Source organism: Pyrus communis, chromosome 12 (assembly GCF_041283825.1).
Source record: "Pyrus communis isolate YQ-2024b chromosome 12, ASM4128382v1, whole genome shotgun sequence".
Taxonomy (NCBI): domain Eukaryota; kingdom Viridiplantae; phylum Streptophyta; class Magnoliopsida; order Rosales; family Rosaceae; genus Pyrus; species Pyrus communis.
Window position 1 is genome coordinate 59,305 of NC_142576.1, and position 22,172 is coordinate 81,476.

The following is a 22,172-nucleotide window of genomic DNA, read 5'->3' on the forward strand; positions in this document are numbered from 1 at the left end:
GTGGATCCTGTAAGCTTTATATGTATATTCTCATCTCTACCTAGCACGAGGCCTTTTAGGAGCTCACTGGCTTCAGGTTCCATTGGAACTCCAAAGTTAAGCGAGTTCACACGAAAACATTCCCAGGATGGGTGACCCACTAGGAAGTTCTAGTGTGAGTTTCAATAAACAAAACAGTGAAGGCGTGGTCGGGGCCAAAAGCGAACAATATAGTGCTACAATGGAGTCGAGGCTGGGATGTGGTCGGGGCCCGGGCAGGGATGTGACATCTGTCAGGTGTAAAGTTTTATTACAAAATGTCTCGATATTAGTTGAAGTGGGGCAATTACATTTAAGGGACACTTTGGATACGGTCCCTAATTGTCAATAATCTTTGACTGAAACCTTATAGGTTTTCAATTTTTGATCGAAGTCCCTGAAATTAATGTGATAATGTATTTTTATGTAGGTTACTATATTTTTTAAATTAAAAATTTATATTTATATTTGTTTGTATTAATGAGATTTTAAATATAAAAAACCCATAATTTGTGGATTAAAATTATTAAAATATAAATTATACTCTCCATTATATTGTGTGTGTGTGTGTGTGTGTGTGTGTAAATATGGGTACATTCATCAAAATTACCAAAAAAAATATTGTACCAAAATATGGGTACATTCTTCAAAACCACACAAAAAATAATAGATACTAGGCTAAGTAAACATTAGTAAATTTCCTTGATTAAATTTGACATGGATACATTCTCAAATTAAGAAAAAGAATGTACTCATATAAGTTTAAAAATGGATTAGAAAAAAAATTGAATAGATTTTATATAACAAATAATAATAAATAAATAAATAACATTTTACTACAATAAATTGGTATATTTAAGAATGGGTACATTTTAAGATTAAAAATTTGAAAAATTACATGAATGGGTACATATAAGATTAAAAAAATGGAAACCTTTTTATAAAAAATTAAGGGGTACAAACTTATTCAAATTTTTTATTTTTTATTTTGGAAATGTTTTGAATTGAAAATTAGTTAGGAGTTTAATGTTAGGGACCTTGATCAAATTTTGAAAACCAATAAGGTTTCAATCAAAGAACATTAGTAACTAAAGACCGGATACTAATTTTTCCTATATAAAGTGAGAAGCCCAAATAGGTGAAGCTTTCAATATTCCAATCATGTCCTTACTTTGATACAGAAAATAATTAACATGACACACCCCGACCGAGATCAGGGCCTGCTGGCCGTCACGTGGAAGTGACGTAACCATGTGCACAGTGTGGAAGCGAATAAAATAATAGTGGAAATAGTAATATGAATGAATAAAAACTGGTTTTACATAAAGAAATAACAAGTGCGACGCTAAGTTCAGAGCATAACGCCTAAAGCAGTCCAAAAGAAAATGATGCGACAATAGTACACCCGAAGATGGCCCTACGCTGGTGATCGTCTGTCAAAAATGCCGGGAAAGTCCTCTGGGAAACCACCAAACCTGCTAGTCAACTAGAACCTGGAGGGGCGCAAAACAAAAGCGTGAGTGGGCAAAAACAAAGCTTTTCGAAAACCATTTAATAAATACGTACTAACCCCTCGCCGTAAAACCTGTATACTTCCCAGAAAAATAGATATACGTATGTATATATATACCAATCATGCTCAAGAATATGCCATGCCAAAATCTCAAAATAAAATGCAAGTGCTCAGGTATAATCATATCACTGTCATAAAATCTGGCAGCCGAAGTCACCTAACGTGACCTGTATGGCTGAATCTAGAGCTCAAATCTCAATCTCACTAACTGGACCTGCACACGAGTCGGAACCACCTAAGGTGGTCTGTATGACAGGCCTGGGTGTAATATATATATATATACGCTCAAGTGCTACGATCACGTGAAGGCTGGGCGAATAATCGCGGGTCACCTACGAGTCGGAACCACCTAAAGTGGTCTATACGACAGAACTGTGCACCTAACTTGGATCCAAGCTGAGCGTGTGGTGCGGGAGGTGAACATCATGTGAAGGACTGTGCCCAACTCTGGGCAGGAGCACTAACACCGGGGGTGCAGGTTATGAGTTTTCTATGCATCTCAAATCACTACTGAATGTAAACATGAATAACACTTACCTGGCACTTACCTATGCGTCCGCAGCACCGAATATGTATATATATATATAAACAACTAATCATGCAACTAACGATGCATAAACAACGGTAATGAAATGCATGGCATATAAACGAATAAACATTTGAATCAATTTCTGGGAAAATATATGTATATAGGTATATACGGAAAACCAAAAGCCCACTCACTGGTATGTGGAAGGGTCGTAGCCCCCCTACCTCGAATGACCACGCTCGTCCTCGGGATAGGTATCACCTATATGCGAAACAACTACAAAAATGTTAATTTTAAAGCACATAACCAACCTTTAGAAATAACTTATCATACAATGCTCAAATGGGGTGTATGAATACATCAACGTGATCTACTCAACCTCAGGAACATCCCCATATTTTTAAAATAATGTTTCACCGCCGCACGCGCCCCCACGCGCCGGCCACGCGCAGGCACGTGCCTGGCACGCTAACGGCGTCAGTTGACGCCGTCAGGAATATTTCGTTATCCCTAATAGATTCTGTCAACGGCGTCAGGAATATTCCGTCAGATTTGACGGAATATTCCATCGTCTTCTCCGGCGCCGTCGCCAGCGCCGGAAAATCGGGAAATTTTCAAATCGTCCTATCTTCTTCGTTTTTCAACCAAATTTCAAAAAATTGGTACCAAAATGAAGCTTACAACGAGAGGAACACAACCATACCACTTTCAAGTGCTAAAATCCACGAAATCTCACCTGGAAAATCACCCCAACTCCGGCCAACCTCGAAACTCGTGATCCCGACGTCCAAAACCTTCAAACGAACCACCCCGAGCCTCCTAGGGACCTCACCAAGCTTCCTACAAGCTTGAAATTCCCTAAAACGTGAGAAATCACGTGTGCATGAACAGTACCCAAAATCGGGCATCGTGAGTTCGACGTGAAAACGAAGGTATTCTTAGTTGAAATGGGTATGGTTGGACTTCTACGAGCCTCACGAGCCTGAATATGTGCTTGGTTTCTTCGATCTGTGAAGGTTAGGTAGGTTTGTGGGTGTGTCTGTATGTTGTATGGAAAATGGGAAGGGAAAGGGAACTCAGGATAGGGGGTACAGGGCAAGGGAAAGGGTGTGGGTGCAGGTTAGGGTGTGTGGCCCAAAACATGCCAACAAGGAACCCAAAAACAACCACAAAACGTAAAGAAAACACACTAGGGGCAAAACTGTCTTTTCACGCGTACATTTTTAAAATTCTCGGGACAGGCTGTCACATAACAACTACCCAACAAAATAGGGATAAAATAGTAAATATCGTACCATTTAGAAATCAAACGTGGAAAAGACAAATTCCACCACATTTGCAAATCAGTTTTTCTCAAACTATTAGATATCCTTGCCTAGGAGGATGGGCGGAGACCATTCTATCAATTTATCTCAAACTGCAGATATTCCAGCAAAGGCTATTGGTAAAGGCTACGGTACTGAAGAAGCAGAAAAAAAAGACGTATGTATAGCGCAAAAAATCATAGCAGTTTCATTATATATAAAGATTGGAGGGTACGGGCACTAAGTACCAATTGTGTGGGCTACAGTTTCAATCTTTGTCCAAAGTGTGCAATTTGGGATGATGGATGATGAATTCTAGATGGTTGCAACTTATTATTTAAAGCTACTGATAGGAGCATATTTAGGCGACTTACTTAGCTTGTTTTCGTGCATCTATGTTGTTAATTCATAATTGTTTTAGTAGTTTAAACCAGTTTCGTGTGTTTTTAGGTTCATATGGCTAAGGAAGCAAAAAGATGCATTTTGGAGCATTTTGGAGCAAAATTGGGCTTGGAATGGATAGCATATGCTTGGAGCCAAAGTGTTGGACGAATTTGAAAGCCTTGTATGCACTTTGGACATAAAACAAAGGGCCTAGCCCAATCAAACAATCCTTTGAGCCATGCAAAACCTCTAGCCCAATCAACAACCCTTAGCCACATGCATTCACATGCATCACAACCCCAAAACCATCAAGAAACACCATTCACACACACATGCACTTACTCTTTCATCATTGCACCACCAATTCAACACATGCATTTCCACCTTCCTACTTCATCATTTCATCCACATGCACTCTCAATCATAACAACCACATTCACTCTTAAACAATCACCCACATACACATGCATTTCCACCTTCCTACTTCATCATTTCATCCACATGCACTCTCAATCAGAACAACCACATTCACTCTTAAACAATCACCCACATATTCTCCCATTCCCCCTATAAAAACCCATGCATTCATACACAAAAATCACATCTCATTTTCATACACAACACATCACAAACACATCCAATCTTCCCTCATTGCCTTGAGCTACCATTCCCTTATAATCCAAACACCACTCCTCATCCATTTCCATAATTCCCCAATCCATTCAACACACCAACAACATCCCTTAGACCTTGTGCTACGACGAAGAGGAAGATAAGAGGGCCTAAACGTTCATACAATTCAAGTTTGAGTTGTTGGAATGTTTACGTGTTTCTTTGATTCTCTTTGTTTTGTACCATGAGGAACTTCCTCTCGGCTTCATTCCATTAGATACACTCTCCCATTTCTTAAAGGATTTCGACATCAGTTTTGCTTCAAGGGTTCTTTCTTCTTAATCCTATGTTCACTCATGTTATATATTTTTATGTCAAACCTTTTGTAAACATGAAGTGTAACTAATCTCTCTCTAGGGATTCGATGTAGCCTTGCAAGATTGCCATGTAGTTAATTCGGAATTCTCATTTAATCTATCTATTTCTTGTTTCATTCTCCGATTTAATTGTGACTTAGTGTGTTGATTTTAATGCTTGATCATCATTTGAATTAACCACAGGTTGTTTAGCCAAGATTAAAGCACACATCATGCATAATCTTGGTAGATATGTGAATGAATGAAGGGAATGTTTTGCAAACATCCTGCCGAGTGTTCCCTTTGGTTTTGTGAAAGTTTCTTGTGCACTACATAGTCTTGATTAGGAACCAAAGTTGCACATCACAATTAGGCTCATGATTAGAGACATTTGATCAAATCCACACATCATATGGCTGATCATATCTAAGTGAAACAAACCCAAGAAATAAGTAGAGGGATGAGTATAATCTGACTTAACAAGCATGGACTTGGCTTAACAATGGTGAAATCGAATCTCTAGCTTCATCTCCATTTGTGCTATCTCTTTTTATTAGCTGTTGATTCATTCATTTTGTGTTTACTTCATTTCCTTATGCTTTAATTTACAATCTGTCATTTAGTTTAATCAAAACCTAAATCCCCCTTTACCTTATTGTTCAATTTAGTTAGAAATCAATTTAGTTTATGCTTTAAAGCATTTTGAGTCTTTGGTTTGTCTTAGTGTTTTAAAGTTTAGTTTTGCATTCTTTGAGTCTAGTATAGTGTTTTAGATTGTGTTTTTAGCGTTTTTGAGTCAAATCCAAGTGATTAACAATCCCTCCTAATCCCCGGTCCAGAACGATCCCTACTTACATACTTACTACAATTGTCAAAAAGAGGGTTTAATTTGTGTGCGTATAATTCTCGCATCAGCTACTCCTTGCTTCCTCTTTAGTTTTCTTATTTGCACATGTTTCTGTTTGCATTTTGATATATACGTTCTCTACAATTGTTGTTTGTAGTTTGACTATTTATTTTTACTCTTCAATGTTCGATATATGTATTTCATCAACGGTGATTAATGCATTCGTTACTGTTTTCCACAAAGAGTTTGCACTTTCTCATCCAAACGATAGTGACATTGGTGATTAATTTTAGCAACAAAAATACATTGAAGCCACCACCATGGATCTGGGGATTGGTGGTGATCGGAGATTGAAAACCCTAGAAACTGGATGTTGACGTGTAGGGTTGAGTTGGGGAAAAGTAACACGAAACCTGAATGGGCAAACGAAAACATTTGGTACTTCAAGTATAGGTGGGTTTTCTTCTCTCTCTCTTTTTTTTTTTTTAGCTGTTCTTCTTCCTTTTCCGGCAAATTTTCTTATAACTATAGGCCACGATTGCTTATAAAGTATTAAAATCATAAGGGTTTGCACAAAAAGATAGGAGAGACTGACATTTGATGGGTTTCTCTTATTAATTTTTCATTCATTTTTCCTTTTTTCTTTGTTTATTAATTTTATTGACACAAGTTTTTTCATTAGGGATAGAAATTTGGACAATAATATGTTACTGTGATGTATCTTGCAAGGCTAAAGACGCTTCTATGCATGTTTGCAGGAACAATCTGAGTTTGTCAAACACTAGCGGGGTCATACAGGTTCGATTTTTCCCATTTGTAATTTTAATTATTCAAGTTCTTCATTGTCTTGGTTAATTGCTGCCTTTTTATCTTATCGCCTTATTGTGTTCACTTCTAATATCATACTTGGAATCTCAAAGCAGTATTCCAAATTGAGGAAGAGTAAACATATAGAATATTTGCATTTAGCTTCTTCTATATTTACAAAAGTGGGTTGAAAAACATAAGTAAAATCATGTGTCATAGTTCCCTTCTAAGAGTGTCAATGCTAGCATGGATGTTGGCAATGTCCATAGCTCAAGTCGTGGCTTGAACGAAGAGGTGAAGAAAATGAGGGAGGAGTGGATGAATAAAGAAGAAAAACACAGTAAGGCTGTGGAGTTGGTTTAGTAAGATTATGCTACCAAGCTTGATGATTTGGAAGCTCAAGTTAGGTCAGTTTTAATATCAAATTAGCGTTCAAAAAAAAAAAAAAAGGAAGAAGAAGAAGAAATACTGAATATATGTTGCTAGGTTTATTTTACAGTTTCCATTTTTTTTCCTATCAAGATTGATTTGGGACATTATGTTTAGCTTCACTCTGTTTATGTGTTTTTCTCTTCCAGGTACGGAGGTTTAAACAATATTAGTTCAAGACTAATAATATTGACCCCTCCATTATCCCATGGAAATAAATTTTGCGAGGATCAAGAAATGAATAGAGATTGAATTGTTAGGTCATTTTGTCTTATTTATTTGTTAATTGTATACTCATAACAACATTTGAACGAGTTTAAGTTTTTTAATCAAGGTAGAAATTGTTATTTTTTTTGTAGCTAACTATGATCTCCATGCTTATTGTTCTATGTGGGTTGTTACAAAACACTCCAGAAAGTGAGCCAATTTTATTTGACCTTGGATTGGTTAAAAGAAGAAAAGCATGTGTTTTTTGCAATAATCAATTTTCATTGAACTTGGAGAAATACTATTTGACCAACTAGGATTTTAGTTTGTTTGTAACTTAAGTTAAAACTATAGCGACACTATTAATGTCTATGCCCAATGAACAATTATGGTAAATGGCTAACACAATACATCTTTAGGGGCGCTTAGCGTCTGTGATTAGAAAAAAGGTCTCTTGCATGCGCGTGAACGCGTGCGGAGAGGTTAGTCTCTATTAGAGCATCTCCAAAGGAGATGTCAAATTTTGAACATAAAATTTAAATTTAACAGCTTATGTGGTATTTTGAGATCTTTTAAAATTTTTATTATCCACCCAATATGTCAAATTAAATTATTATTTTATTATATTATAAAATAAATGATTAAATTAATAAAAACTTAATTGCAACATTAATTGCAAAAGGGAACCGTTTCCCTTATACAGTGTTAAAAAGAAAAGACGGGTCAACAACAACATTAATTGCAATGATAAAAAATTAATAAAAAACATTAATAATTAATTTTGAAGCTGCTGTCAAATTTGACAACAACTACCTTGCTGCCAATCCATGTTATCGCGACATAGAATTTGACATTTCAGTTGGAGAATGTTAGTGTGGTCTTTTTTTACTGTTATAACTTATGTAGATATTTGGACATCTCCTTTAGAGATGCTCTTAAAAAGCTAAAAGTGAGTTTTGATGTCTCATAGTTTCACCAAAAATTATTGGACTAACACATCCCTCAAACAAAAAAAAAAAGCTAAAACTGGGCGAAAATAATGAAAACAAATTCGCAAGGATAATTTTGTCATAAAACTATGAAAACCTGGAAATTAAAAAGTAAATTGATTTTTTTTTTTTTTTGGTCAAATAAAAGGTAAATTGTTGGAAAAGTTTATAAAAAGGGAGAAGGGATGAAGACGTGATGAACCTCCACTGCACTACAATATCACTTTGTAAAACAAACCGTTTTTTCTCCTGAAAAAAAAAAAAAAAAAAAAAAAAAAAAAAAAAAGAACCGTTTTCCTCCTGAAAAAAGGAAAATCATGAATCCAAAGTTTGGAATTGGATTGGTATTCGCTCTCTCCTCTCTCTGGTTTTATGCATTAATTTTACTATTGGATACATTAGGTTCAATTTTATGCAAAATCTTCAGGGAATAGGGTGCGTTGAAAAATAGATGTTCGCATTTCAACAAATTCCACAATCTACAGACCAAGAAAAATGGGTATGATGTACGTTCTTTGGCTTCATTTGGTGGTTTAACTCATTTACTGTGGAACAAAAAAATGGGTGTGATGTTTATCAGTGAAGGGTTTTTTTCGATCAATGAAGGAACACAAGTCTTATCATTTTTCTCTTTATGCTAACGGAGGATATTTATCTGTTTGTTAGTGATAATTGAGATGAAATTATGGTTTTTGTTGCCGAAAAAGGACGAATGATGTGCAGCATGCTCTAGATGAGACTGACCCTTTCCCGATTCAGTCCACACAGAAAAGGAAGGGCCCGCTGTCTAGACTGCATTTCTGGAGTTTGATCACAATCCCATTTCAACCAGAAATACAACCCTGTTAAAGGTCCTAACCTTCCTTCCTTATGAGGGGAAATCCAATTCCATTTTGTCCCTATTGCAGTTTCTTCCCATGATGCCAGCGGAGGCTAAACCAATGAGGGTGGATATATTTGTCAGTTAGCACGAGGTATCACAATTCACAGGTATAATTTGATTTCCACAAATGTCAAAAACATTTTTAAATAGAAGGGGATGATTAGTGTTTCTCTTTTCTTTAGGTGGGAAGATGATGGACGTCTTCTTCCTCAAAAAACAATATATATTACTCATAGTAAAGATATGTGACCAAATATGTTTGATGATACTGTCATTCGTCGGTTACCAATAACGGGTTTTGATTTACAAGAACAAGGTGTGGTTTATTTATGAAGAATATTTTCATGATTGGTTACGGTAGTTTTGTAATTGTTTGTCTATGTCTTTCTAGATTGGTTGTGGTGGGTCTCTCAATTGTTTTATTCTTTGATATTATATGTCTCAATAAATTTTTGCTATTATTTTCTCAATTTTCTATTTTTCTATTAAATATCTTCTCTTTCACTTGCAATGTGTGTAAAGTTTTGGACGGATTTTATTGTGTCTATTGGTGGTGTTTGATTACTCATTGTGTAGGACATTAAAAGTGACGCATCTACAGTGTTAATGCCTCTTAATTTTTGGATTCCATTCTTCGTTTACATTGTTTTGGAGAAAATCATGTATGGTATGTGCAGTTTTTCAAAGTATGGCTTATTTCCACTAAAGTATATTGGTGTGTCTCCGCTGTATTTTCAATAACAAAAGAAGCCCATGGAGCGTTGGTCAACTCATTCGTTGGGCCATGTTGGCAATGAAGACAATCAAAGCCGAATTTATATCAGTAGGTGGATTAGTTAAGAGTGTAGGGAAAAAAGGATTATGTAAAATTGGACTACCATAGTACCACATATTCGAGTACTTCATAGGTTTTTTCTGAACTACAACATATAAGTTATTACATATTGATTGCATATCCTACTATACATTATGTTTTGTATTAAAGTTGTACAGTTCACATTACTCAATGCCGTTTGTTAGTAAATCCTGCTTAGAAGAAGTCCCTTCATTTGAACTAACTTGCATTTTTTTCCTAACATTTATTTTATCTTATTTTTATTTTTCTTGCTACCATACTTTTAAGGAAAACTAATGAAAAATGCTTAAAAACTATAGGGAGATTCACACACCCCAAATTACTTTTTTCACATCTTTTTAATTTTTTAATATTTTTTAATCAAATGTTAGTGGTGTGTAGAAAATATTAAAAAATTAAAAGGGTGTGAGAAAAGTAAATTGGGATGTGTGAATGTAATCTTTCTTAAAAATAAGGACAAAATAAATGGTAAAATGAATAGTAACAAAATTGATTTTTTTGTATAAAAATGTGGTTTTTCGTTAAAATCAACAGTACCGAGAGCTTTTTATTAAAGTTCTTTTTTTTTTTTTAATGAAACTTACTGTGACATCCCACATCGCCCAGGGGAGTGATCCTTAAATGTATATTCCTATCCTTACCTAGCACGAGACCTTTTGGGAGCTCATTGGCTTCGGGTTCCATCGGAACTCCGAAGTTAAGCGAGTATCGCGCGAGAGCAATCCCATGATGGGTGACCCATTGGGAAGTTGCTCGTGAGTTCCCAAAAAACAAAACCGTGAGGGAATGGTAAGTCCAAAGTGAACAATATCGTGCTACGATGGTGGAGTGAGCCCGAGAAGTGGTCTCCCCCAGGCCGGGATGTGACAATTTGGTATCAGAGCCTAACCCTGGCCGCGTGTGTGCCGACGAGGACGTCGGGGCCCTAAGGGGGTGGATTGTGACATCCCACATCGCCCAGGGGAGTGATCCTTAAATGTATATTCCTATCCCTACCTAGCACGAGGCCTTTTGGGAGCTCACTGGCTTCGGGTTCCATCGGAACTCCGAAGTTAAGCGAGTGTCGCGCGAGAGCAATCCCATGATGGGTGACCCACTGGGAAGTTGCTTGTGAGTTCCCAAAAACAAAACCGTGAGGGAATGGTAAGCCCAAAGCGGACAATATCATGCTACGGTGGTGGAGTGAGCCCGGGAACTGATCCCCCCGGGCCGGGATGTGACACTTACAGTTTAATGAATTGATTGTAGAATGTTAATTATATTGTTTTCTTAATTTCTATAGTTGTAGAATTTGATAATCTATTGCATATGGGTTTTGAAAATTAAAAAAATAAATAAATAAATAAATAAAACCAATGATGAACTATATGAGGCCATCGATGACAAGGACTGTAGTTTTGAAGCAGCACTATAGCTTTGTTTGTTTTTATTTGAATTTATAAGGTGTTGCTAGGTGTTATCATGATACTTTTAGAATATTGGTTTTAGTTTTTTTTTTTTTTTCCCTTCTAATGATTCCATTTACTTGGCTTTAAATTAATTGTTTTGGATTTCTACTTTAATTGTATTACTGAAAGTTTGATTACTAAATTACTTTGTTGACAGAGAATTCACAAAAGCCAAGAAGATACTAAGGAACTAAGACTTACAACATACATAGTGACTCAAAATAGTCTTGCTATTTTTACTCTTTTGTTTCTCTCCATGTTTTATTGTATGTATTCAACCATTATTTTGTGTTAGTAATTTGTCTACATGCATGTACATGGTTGGTATTAAGAGATTGTCTACAATTAGTGTTTTTGTATATGTATGTACTACTATTTTTAAACCTTTTCACAATGCAACACAATCGGTTCATACTTCATGTAATAAAAATTGATCCCTTAATTCAAAAATACGCTTGCCAAACACACATAAAAATATAACAAATGTTTGTAAGAAATAATGAAACATAAAAGTATTCAATATCGAATGACATAGTTTGGACATATATAAAAGATCTTTAGGGGTGCATAAAAGTATTCAATACTAAATAACATGGTTTGGACATGCATAAAAGATCTTTAGGGGCGCGTAGCACCCGTGATAATAAAAAAAACCTCTCACATGCCGTTAGTGCGTGCAGAGAGACTAGTATAGTATAAAGGGAAAAAAAATTCCAAATATTTTAGGGTCTATTTGGTATTTGACTTGGATCTAATTTTTTTAACTCAAAAACAAGTTTTGAGTCACAATTTTAAAGTTCTTGTTTGGTATTTGATTTGGATCTAATTCTCAAAACCACAACTCAAATTTTTTTCAAAACAAAGCCTTCTTGTTGAAACACAAAAAGTGTGTTTTTAGACTCTTTGGATCTTCTTTCACGTCTCTCTCCCAATCCCCTCTCTTCCCTCTTGCCTCTTAGATCCTTTTTCTGACCCGTCGTCTCAATTGGATCCCTCATACCAACCACCAGTGGCGCAGCCACGTCGAACGTCAAAACCTGCATGGAGAATCTCCGCCATTGATTTCGACTACCAAGTCCTGGAATCCAACCCAAAGCCATCCTTTATTTGCAGGACCAATATCGTCTGTTGGGCGAGAATGTTGCCAAGATTAGAACCAATCTCATGAAGGAGCATCTTACCACTTTCCGAACCCACTTGGAAGCTATCGCTCGAAAGCAACAGGTCCCTTTTTTCTTCTCAGTCAATCAATTTCAGTACGAAATAACCCAGCTTTCAGATCAAAATTTCATATATGCACGAAGGTTGGAGTGAGAGAGATGATAACAATGAGTTCATCAACGTTGGGCCTGGGTATTCAAATTTGTTTCTTTTTTGAAAGAGCACGGTAGAAATTTTGATTAGTTTGAGATGTAGAACTTGCATACCAAACAAAGTTTTGGATTTAAAAATTTTAAATTAAAGCATGAGTTTTTAATAAAAATAAAATTTTGAGATCAGTTCTCAAGTAAAATAACAAATAGGCTCTTGGGTTTTGTGCCTTTTTGTATTCATGTGTAAGCATGGGGTTTTATGTTCTTTTTAATCAATGCCCATTTTTTTGTTCGTGTGTGTTTTGAAGAGTAAGAGAAGGAATAGGGCATTAATTTGGTAATTTTTAGTGGCTGGGCAAAACAACTGAAGAATTAAGAAATTCATCCGAGCAATACAAATCTAAATTACTTATTAAAATATCATTTTTGTTAACTAAAAGATGGTGAAAACACTATTTACTTTTTTATCATAGAAAAAATGATGGACAATAATACAATTCACAAAATCAAATTTTACAGTTTTTTATTAAAGCCTCATTTACATATGATTTTAGCATATTTCTAATCTCTATTCTCAGTGCTGCTCCTATATCTTCATTTCTCTGTATGCGTCTTAACCTCTCTCTCTCTCTCTCCCCTTCTTTTTTCTCTCTCTCTAATCCCTCTGTTTGCATCTCACGCTCTCTTCCTCTCTTACCATACACGACCAAATGGACAATATTTTCTACACTGAAAGAATGAAATGTGTTTTGCCTCACAATGAGCTAGCAATAATGTGGTTCAAACTCGCCTTGGGCAAGAATTGAACCTCAAATCTTTCACTTACAAGTGAAGAGGAATATCACTAGATCATAGTACTGAGTGACAATCAATCCTAAGTTTTATGTTTTAATTTATTACCAAACAAATTATTAGTTCCTAATTATAAAATTGCCTAGTTGTTGACCAATAGTAGCTTATGTGTAATATATAATTTGCTCATAAAGAATGTAGATCAATCAAGATTAATAACACCGCCTGCAACTCCCCTACATTTGATAAAATTAAGCAAACTTCGTCGCTTTGTGTTTGTGTAGTTTGGACTCTGAAATTGCCGGCTAAGATTCCATGTGGCAACCTCTGTTTATGCCGATGCTATGGGGGTTAGCGTATAACTCGATTCATCCATGTTTGATCGATGTTTATAAATTATAAGTTATACCTCCTCCTCTATGGGATCGATCGATGTCCTATATAGATGTTGTATCTAATTGCAAGGAGCATTTTGCAGCTGTAGTTAATCAAAACGAAATGAGCTAGAGGGACCTAAAAACCCTCAACGTTAGATATATAGAAATAGTACCATGAATTCGAATTCGAAACCGAATGGAGCAAGCTTAAGGGGTGGTACCAGGAGGAGAGTTCCCGGGATGCCCTTGATCAACGGAGGACGGAAGGACGACAGAGATCATGATCAAGATCTTATTCTGTTCCAGGAGTTGCAAAAGCGCGAAAAAGAATGCAATATCGTCAGCCTCCTCCAACCCGTTTCTGACGAGTTTGAGCTAAATGGTACGTACGGCACTGTTGCATATTAATAGCACGTGTATATATGCAAATATTAACTGTATAATAATTATTACTATATATATTAAGTTTTAGAGGCAAATTAAAATCATATTTTTAGAACTATATGTGAATATTTCATATATCCTTCATCGGTTTCTTAATTTGATTCATTTACTATAGCTAGCCGTAGCTAGCTGTTTGTTAAATAGTAAAATGAATAGTATCATGATTAATTTTTTAATGCAAAAATATTATTTTTTATTAAAATAAACAATACCGAAATTTTTTTGTTAAAGTTTCTTTTAATTTACCTTAGAAAACCAAAAAACTGCGCGCAGGAAACTACCAGCTCTACAGAATTGCGTCTGCCAAGAAGGGATCTGAAATTTATGCCGAAAACGACAAGAACGACTATGATTGGTAGGCCTTCTTTATTTATCCCTTTTTTTTATCCATTAATTTGATTGCAACCTAAATTTAATTTTATTTCTAGTTTTGTTTCTAGCTTTTTATTAAAGAGAAATACGACATAAAATAAATAAATCAAAGCAAGAAAAGGAGTGACTAATTTTAAGTTTTGAAGCAAGCGATCATTTACTACAATGGTGAAAAACTCTGTTGATGACTAATCTAACATATAATTTAACAAAATCTATCGTTTTGCAAAAATAAATAAATAAATAAAATCCTAAATGTTTAAGTTTTAATTTACCAAAAAAATTATGAGGTCCTAATTATAAAATTGCCTAGTTGTTGACCAATAGTAGCTAATATATATGTTGCTCTTATCTTATGTAAATCAATCAAGGTTAAAAACACCGCCTGCAACTCCTCTTTTCCCGTCTCTAGAAATGGACACAAATGGCCCTAAATTGGTCGTTCAAAGGGAATTACCAATCTTCCAACCTCTTTCGCGGGTATGTAAATGTTTTCTTTTAATACATACGATATTATCTATACAGAAGTGTGGATGAGTGGGCTAACTTTCATGTTAGGCTAGTCATAATAATTTGATTCGAATTCTCCTTTGGCTAGAGAATCGAAACCTAAGACCTCTCGCTTATAAGTAAATAAAAACACCACTAGACCGTAGTGTTGAGTCAAATTTGAACCACATGCCATGCATGTAAGCATAATGATCCACTTAGTACTGCGCTCTAGTGGTATTCCTCTTCACTTGTAAGTTGTAAGTGAAAGATCTTATGTTTGATTAACGCCAAAAGTAAATTTGAACTACATTATTGCAAACCTATTGTGAGGCTTAGCCCACTCCCTCAAGTTTAGTATAAATAATATTGTTTGTTAAAAAGAAAATTCCTAATGTCATGCACATAAGCATAATAACAGAAAATGTACCAAAGTTTGGATGAAATGACTAATTCTCTCCATTTTGTCAAATTCAAATACCATAATTAACACAAAATCAATTCAGAAACGAAATCTAAACTATGATGAAAATTTAAGGACAGATTATATGGTTTACTCTTTTTATCAATATTCATAAAATTCATATATCGAAATGATTGTGTTTTTCAACCAAAAGAAAATTAATGACTTTTTAGTAAGCTATTAAGAATTTAAATTTTTTTGTAATTTCTTAGTCCGTAAAAAAGTGAGACCTAATTTCATTAGACGATTGAAATAACGATTTTTGAACTATGGTCGAATTGAAGTTCTAGTTTTTGAATTAAAAATCCGTAACATTCGATATAATAATTTGATATATGTAGAGAATGGGTTCTTTTAACTGATTTTGTTAGCATTTTTATCTAATTATTCACGTGGTTATTTTTTAGTCAACACAACCTTACTTTAAAAGTTGATCACGTGCTTCTACGTTTGCAATTTAAGACCAAAACATGAAGGTAATTGGCTAAAAGAATTAATGCTTCACGTTAAGGAGAGATTTTTCGATGTGACCGTCACACGAGATGATATATCACGTGTTGTTATATAAATTGTGGGATATATATGTTAAAAAGTTAATAACTTAAAAAATAAAATTTGTCCCCACTTACATAAAAACACGTGGTGTACCACTCGTATTCCCATCACAACTAAAAATTTCTCCGCATTAAGGCAAAAATATCACGGATTTCTAATTCTATGGACAAGGCTCCGACTTGATCATAATTTAGAGGTCATTCACATGCCATATTAACTAATGAAAGGAATTACTAATAACAAACATGGATGAAACTGAAACCAGTTTGCAGGTAGCAATAGCAACACAGAGGCAGTTGAGCCAAGAAATGGGAGACCAAAATCTCCAAACCCAAAACCGAAAATCCCGGTGAGGAGAAGTGTCACCCCGAGTCAAAGACGAAGCATCTGCAGCAGCACAGGCACAATTGTGTCATCCAAGGCTCAAACAAAAAACAGAACGACACCAGTCGCAGTTTATCCTCGTCTGAACCAGAAACCAGCAAAGAATGTTAATATTATTAGGTCATCAGCATCCGTTGACACAAGAGCAAAAAGATCAGCAAATAATAACGTGGTCGGTGAAACATCAGCTCCAATAAATTTCTTATCCTCGTCGGGCATGGCCATGGGACTGGGAGGAGTACTGAAGATGGAATACTCAAAAACAAAGCCAACGACGTCAACAACTACTACTACATGTGTCTCTGCTGCCTCCCCTGATCATCTAATTGTAGCTGGATTTTCTAACGAGAAACCAGCTAGTGTGAGGACAGAACAACGCTCAACTTCTGCTACACGAGGAGGACGAGGTCGTACCAGTACGATGCCGACTCACCTGATCCCGACCAAAGCAGCTGCACCAGAAACTGCTTCAAAACCAATAAGGAGGCAGTCATGCTCACCAAGCGTCTGTAGGGGTCGGAAAGTACTGGAACGCACAATGCAGGTGCAGAAGATTACTACTACTACAATAGCAATTCACGGCAGTTTGAATAGTACTCCAAGTCTAAAAGGAAGAATTCAAACAGGAAACAACGGAACCCAAGTTCTGGGAAGCAGAATAGTGCAGAGAGTGATGAATGCTAGAAAAGCAGTTACTCATCATGAAGAAATAAATGATCATAAAAAACCCAGTGCGCGGTTTCTGATTAATGAAAGCTCTGGTCTTCGAAGAATGTACGGTACTCATGCTAGCTAAGACTACGTACAATGGGCAATGGACCTCCAATTCTCAAACATGCATGCATATGAGACGTACTTATATATGTTGGAAATTTTATTATTATCTTAAATTTATTAATTGAATGGAAGTTATAAGTGATGTCTTTTAGTGAAAAACTAGAAAGTTTTGCCCGCGCGTTGCTGCGGGATTAGAAATTGTGTGAAAAAATGTGTTTAAAGGTATAAACACATCAACTTTATCACATCTAATTGAATTACTGCATCAACATATTGACGCGCTTAATATGAAAATCCATAAACTATTTGACAATATGAAATCCAACAATCTCTAAAGATGAGAAATGAATGTAGAAATTCAGCAATCTCTAAAGATGAGAAATGAAAGTAGAAATCCTACCTCATATATATTAAAACAATTAACAAATTCTCAGTAAATGATCACAAAAGAGGTAATAAAAAAGTAATTCAATTTCTTAATTTAAATCAGTTCTCACCATAACAAAATAATGATATCGTTTTCACATTAACTTGGATTGATTTCGATCACCAGCATTAATAAAACCAGTGACTTCAACCTGTGCAAGCAAACGACCAAATTAGATGCAAGCCAACCAACTTCGAATTTGACCAAATAAAAAAATAATTACAATTAAACTAACCTCTTATTCCAATATGAAGTAGTTGTTGTTCCCTGTTTTGCCTTTGTGACCTCTTCTTCCCATATGAAGTAGGTGCTCAATCAGTTGATAAAAACCATTTACTTGCCATTTTATTTATTCTTTACCTTTTGTTATTGCGATGTAATTCGGCAAGTCATTCTTATTGGGCGGTTATATTTTTCTCTAAATTTTGTTTGACATTATTATTTAATCAAGGACATCACTGTTTATACTAAAAAACTGATTAAATAAACTGTGTAAAGAGAGTGAGATAACAACATTTGGCAACTATAAAGAGTAGTTAGTTTGATAGACAACTTCAAAACAAAGCATGTGCTAAGAATCTTAAATTTCAACTGTAGTCAGTTTGATAGACAGCTTCTTAAAAAATTGGAAAATGAGAATAGATTTGTTGAATTTGTGTACAGATAAATTAAAACTTGTACAAAAAGCAAGTATAAAGAGTAGTTACCTAATCTTTTTTTGGAAGAACCGGAATCTGTTTTTGCAGCAGTTGGAGATGACTTTTTTTCAATAGCTTGTTAGGAACTCGGTCAAAGTCCTGCGCATTTTCTTCTAAGATATCTTCTACATCACTGTTTGAAATTGGTCCAAAGATCGGCAAACATGAGCATGCAATAGTTTAAGATTTGGACATTGGTAAAAAAAATTATACAGTTAGGAATGACCTTTGTTCAGAACTGGCAAAAAGACATCTTCTGACCTAAGAAGAATGGGAAAAGTAGTTTAAAGGAGGTACCCTAGGAAAGGGAAAAGAAAAGGATTGAAATACATGAAACAAAATTGTATCACAATAGAATTATATTATGAACAAAATAAGGATAGATTGTGTTTACCTAGTGTTTTTCTGCGGGAAATAAGTCTGGTTTTGCATGAGTTGGAAATGACCTTTTTCTGGCAATTTTATAGGATGTCAAGAAGTTTTTGCCCGTTTGTGTATGCGAAATGTACATTAAATAAGAGTTTGATTAAACATATGAAAAAAATATTGATTAGTATGGTGTAAACACAAAATTACACATATCAGTCAGGATGAGATTGCAATTGAGGGTTAAACCCCTCAGTCGTCATATGCATTCACAGAATGTAAACTGATTGGTATGTTTAAGCAGTAATGATGATACTTTTGGTCTAGCATAGTTAGCAATATGTACAGTACATGTATTACCCTAATTGTATCTTATTATTAATCATTATAAGACTAAAATCTCCCCTCAAGCTTGTAAAGAAGGTTGAGTTTAAATTGACTTTCCTACTTTGAACAAAACTTTATTCAAATACCTCAAATAATCAGAATCATATAAAAACCAAGCATCCTAGTCGCTAGCTAGTACATGAAATCGTGGTTTCACTGATTATATTAAAAATATTAGGAAATTTTTTAGATACAAAAAGCAAATAAAGTTTGAAAAATCACTCATTGAATGTCCCAAGAGATCCTTATTTACAGCAACATTTCCAATCCTGGCTAGCCATCTTCCATATTGATGACGTCTGCTACACAGAGAAGAAACAAAACAAAGAGATTTTAGAGATTTTTATTTGGTATTTATATTATTTCTTATCGATATTTTATCTAAATTATTATATAAAATTATGAATAGCTATTAAGATCTTGTAATTCTTCTGTACATTCAAGCCCCTCTTGAGAATCCATTGCTTTTCTTGTAAAGACCGCATTATGTTAGTAATCAATTAGCATTTAACCGTTGTTGTATATATAAATCTATTGAATGCATGATTAGTAGCATGAACTAAAACAACATGGTTTGACAGTTAAAATGGTAAGCCAAATTATATGTCAAAAAATGCTTACCCAAGTAAACTGAAGATCCATCATTTGATTGTAATTCCCCAGCTAATCAAAGAAAAACCAAAAATTAAAAAATAGAATCAGCATATAGTATTGAAAATAGTCAGAACAAAAGCAGAATTTGACTGGAAAAAAATGCACATTTCTTGTAATTAAAAACATCATTGTTTTCTTGACAAACCTTGCTTCCCTTCCTGCTCTACCCTTCTTTGTTGCAACTATTGTCCCACAGATGCGCTTCGTATTGACCAGTCCATCTATACCTGATCAATAGAAATGCATCAAGAAATATAAAAAAAACTTAGCATCGAGGCAACTGTTCTTTACGGTTTCATATAACAAAAATGCTCAATCAACCATGAATAAACAATAGCAATCATCGCTCATCAATCTTTCACCAAGAAACAACAAAAAAGCATACTTTTGAATATGCATTTGCGAGTAAATTTGTTGTCATGCCAACGTCAAGCTCTGGCCACCGAACTTATGACAATTTCCTCCATGCAACGTTGAAGTTCCAACTCCTGCAACAAAATGCAAGTACTTTCATAATTCTTCCAATTCTTTTCTACATTCAACCAAACAAACACCATGTACTTGTCCAACCAATCTATTATAAACTCCTTCCACGACAAAACATTCATTTCACGAAAAATTAAAAATTCCTACCTTTAAATTGCTCCAGAGGCATACCTTTGAAGATGCATTTCCCAATAAATTTGTTGCCAATCTAGCCATCGAATCAGAATGTCAACCTCTAGTCAGTGGCCATCAGAGAAATTTGTCGATGTAGGATTAAATTGCAACTTCTGGAACAAAATGTTAGAATTTTTATCATTATTTGAATTCCTATAACAAAACAAATAAAACTAATTCTTGCAGACCTTTTGCGTTTTCTACCATTCCAGAGTCCTTTGATAATCTAACAGTCATCTTTATAAGCATTGCTAGAGCATGAGATTGGATAAAAATGCAAACATGATCCGAATTTTTAAAAACCTTTACGATAATTTTTTTTTTTTTTTTAATTTCTAAAACCTTTTGATTAGTTTTCAGACTTACAATGCGTTTGTGGTTTTTTCAACCCCAACAGAGGTAACCGCGAAGTAACAACATAGGGCAGATCCCATGGAAGCTCTTAGACAATTAGTAAAAGATGAATGCTTAAAAAACTGAAAACAAAAACATTTAATCAAAGAAAAAAAATACATACTTGATCACAAAGGGCTTGCAGCCTTGCAAGCTTGCAGACAAAAACCCCAATATTCGAAGACCAACGTTTCCTGAAAGCAAAAATCAAACCAGATCAGACAGCCAAAAGTAAATCACCAAAAAAATTTAAATCAGGTACACAAAAATCAAACCAGTTCGATATTGAGACCTTACGAAATCTTGGCGTCGGGGACGTCATTGACTGAGTGCTTCTCGACCTTGAACTGGAGCTGGTGACCATCGGGAAGTTCGTTGTTCTGTTTGGCCAAGAATTTTGAGCTTCAGAGAGAAAGCTATGTAGGAAAATTAAAGTAGATGGAGTTGACGAAGAGCAGCTAATTCGGAGGTGGATGATAACGGCAAATGGAGAACGAAGGGTTTCTGGGAGACAGAACAACAGAGAAAAGGGGAGAGGAAAAGAAGTGAAAAGCAAAACCACAGAAACCAAAACAATCGAACTCAAATTAGAGGAAAAGAAGTGAAAAGCAACATAAGGAAAAATAGTGAAAAGAAAGGGAAGATGCCAGAAGACGCTGCGATGGTCGACAGGTGGAGTGGAAGGGCAAAAATGCATTTTTACTGTAGAGAAGCCTAAACAAAAGGCAGCCATGACAGCATTGTAAGGGCATTTTCACCATTTTACTGCTCTAGAACAGTACCACATCAGTTTGAGTTTTAGTATATATAAATATGTGTCTATCCTAATGAAGAGTTGCAACTTTTGACTCTTCATGAATAATTACATACTTCCAAAGATATCTCAATTTTTACAAATAGGGAAGCCCCCTAAAATTGTAAAACAACTTTTTATCATACATGTAATTATACATATAGTGTAATAAATATTAGAGAGTCTCATTGAGTCCATATGAGAGAGTTTTCAACATAATCGTGGTTCATAAAGCTTTGTGATTTGGAGTGCTACTATTACAAGGACATGATCGTTGTTGGGAGACACCATAGTGGAGCGTATGGAGTGCTACTATTACAAGGACATGGTCGTTGTTGGGAGACACCATAGTGGAGCGTAAACTTGTTTTACGATCAAAGTGTCCAACACTTATCTCAATCGTATTTTCCAGATTTTTCTAATCCATTATGTCATGTTCATTTAATATTGGTTACTTATGTGCATACATTATTTTCATATATAATTGTACAAATTATTTCTTGATTTTAGACCCTATTTTTTCAACAATATATGCTTCTTAACTTTTTCATGCTTTCCATTTCATATCTAGTAATTGTATCCTACA

The 22,172-nt window shown here is 35.0% G+C and overlaps 2 protein-coding genes and 1 long non-coding RNA gene across 19 annotated transcripts; 2 read left to right on the forward strand and 1 right to left on the reverse strand.

Moving 5' to 3' along the window:
• Positions 1-13,424: 13,424 nt before the first annotated feature.
• Positions 13,425-15,033, forward strand: LOC148692105 (uncharacterized). Its single transcript, XR_015954479.1, has 3 exons — positions 13,425-14,106; positions 14,442-14,523; positions 14,912-15,033. It is a non-coding gene; the product is annotated as an uncharacterized LOC148692105 (long non-coding RNA).
• A 1,097-nt stretch (positions 15,034-16,130) lies between these two features.
• Positions 16,131-17,361, forward strand: LOC137745354 (uncharacterized). Its single transcript, XM_068485297.2, has one exon. The coding sequence runs from the start codon at positions 16,649-16,651 to the stop codon at positions 17,225-17,227; it is 579 nt and encodes a 192-aa protein (XP_068341398.2). The 5' UTR covers positions 16,131-16,648; the 3' UTR covers positions 17,228-17,361.
• A 222-nt stretch (positions 17,362-17,583) lies between these two features.
• Positions 17,584-21,604, reverse strand: LOC137713177 (uncharacterized). Of its 17 annotated transcripts, none has more exons than XR_015954470.1 (10): positions 21,086-21,604; positions 20,918-20,987; positions 20,398-20,513; positions 20,126-20,228; positions 19,886-19,967; positions 19,708-19,749; positions 18,728-19,385; positions 18,560-18,594; positions 17,871-18,466; positions 17,584-17,786 (listed from the first exon to the last, which is right to left on the reverse strand). XR_015954470.1 is itself a non-coding variant. In XM_088682059.1 (9 exons), the coding sequence occupies exons 1-4, from the start codon at positions 21,524-21,526 to the stop codon at positions 20,169-20,171; spliced, it is 603 nt and encodes a 200-aa protein (XP_088538185.1). In that variant the 5' UTR covers positions 21,527-21,604; the 3' UTR covers positions 17,584-18,466; positions 18,560-18,631; positions 18,728-19,385; positions 19,708-19,749; positions 19,886-19,967; positions 20,126-20,168. The 17 variants fall into 17 exon arrangements, 1 of the variants encoding a protein (XP_088538185.1); XR_015954465.1 differs by having other exon boundaries at positions 18,560-18,631; XR_015954472.1 differs by having other exon boundaries at positions 17,584-18,466; positions 18,728-18,785; positions 19,309-19,385; positions 21,086-21,602.
• Between the last annotated feature and the right edge of the window lie 568 nt (positions 21,605-22,172).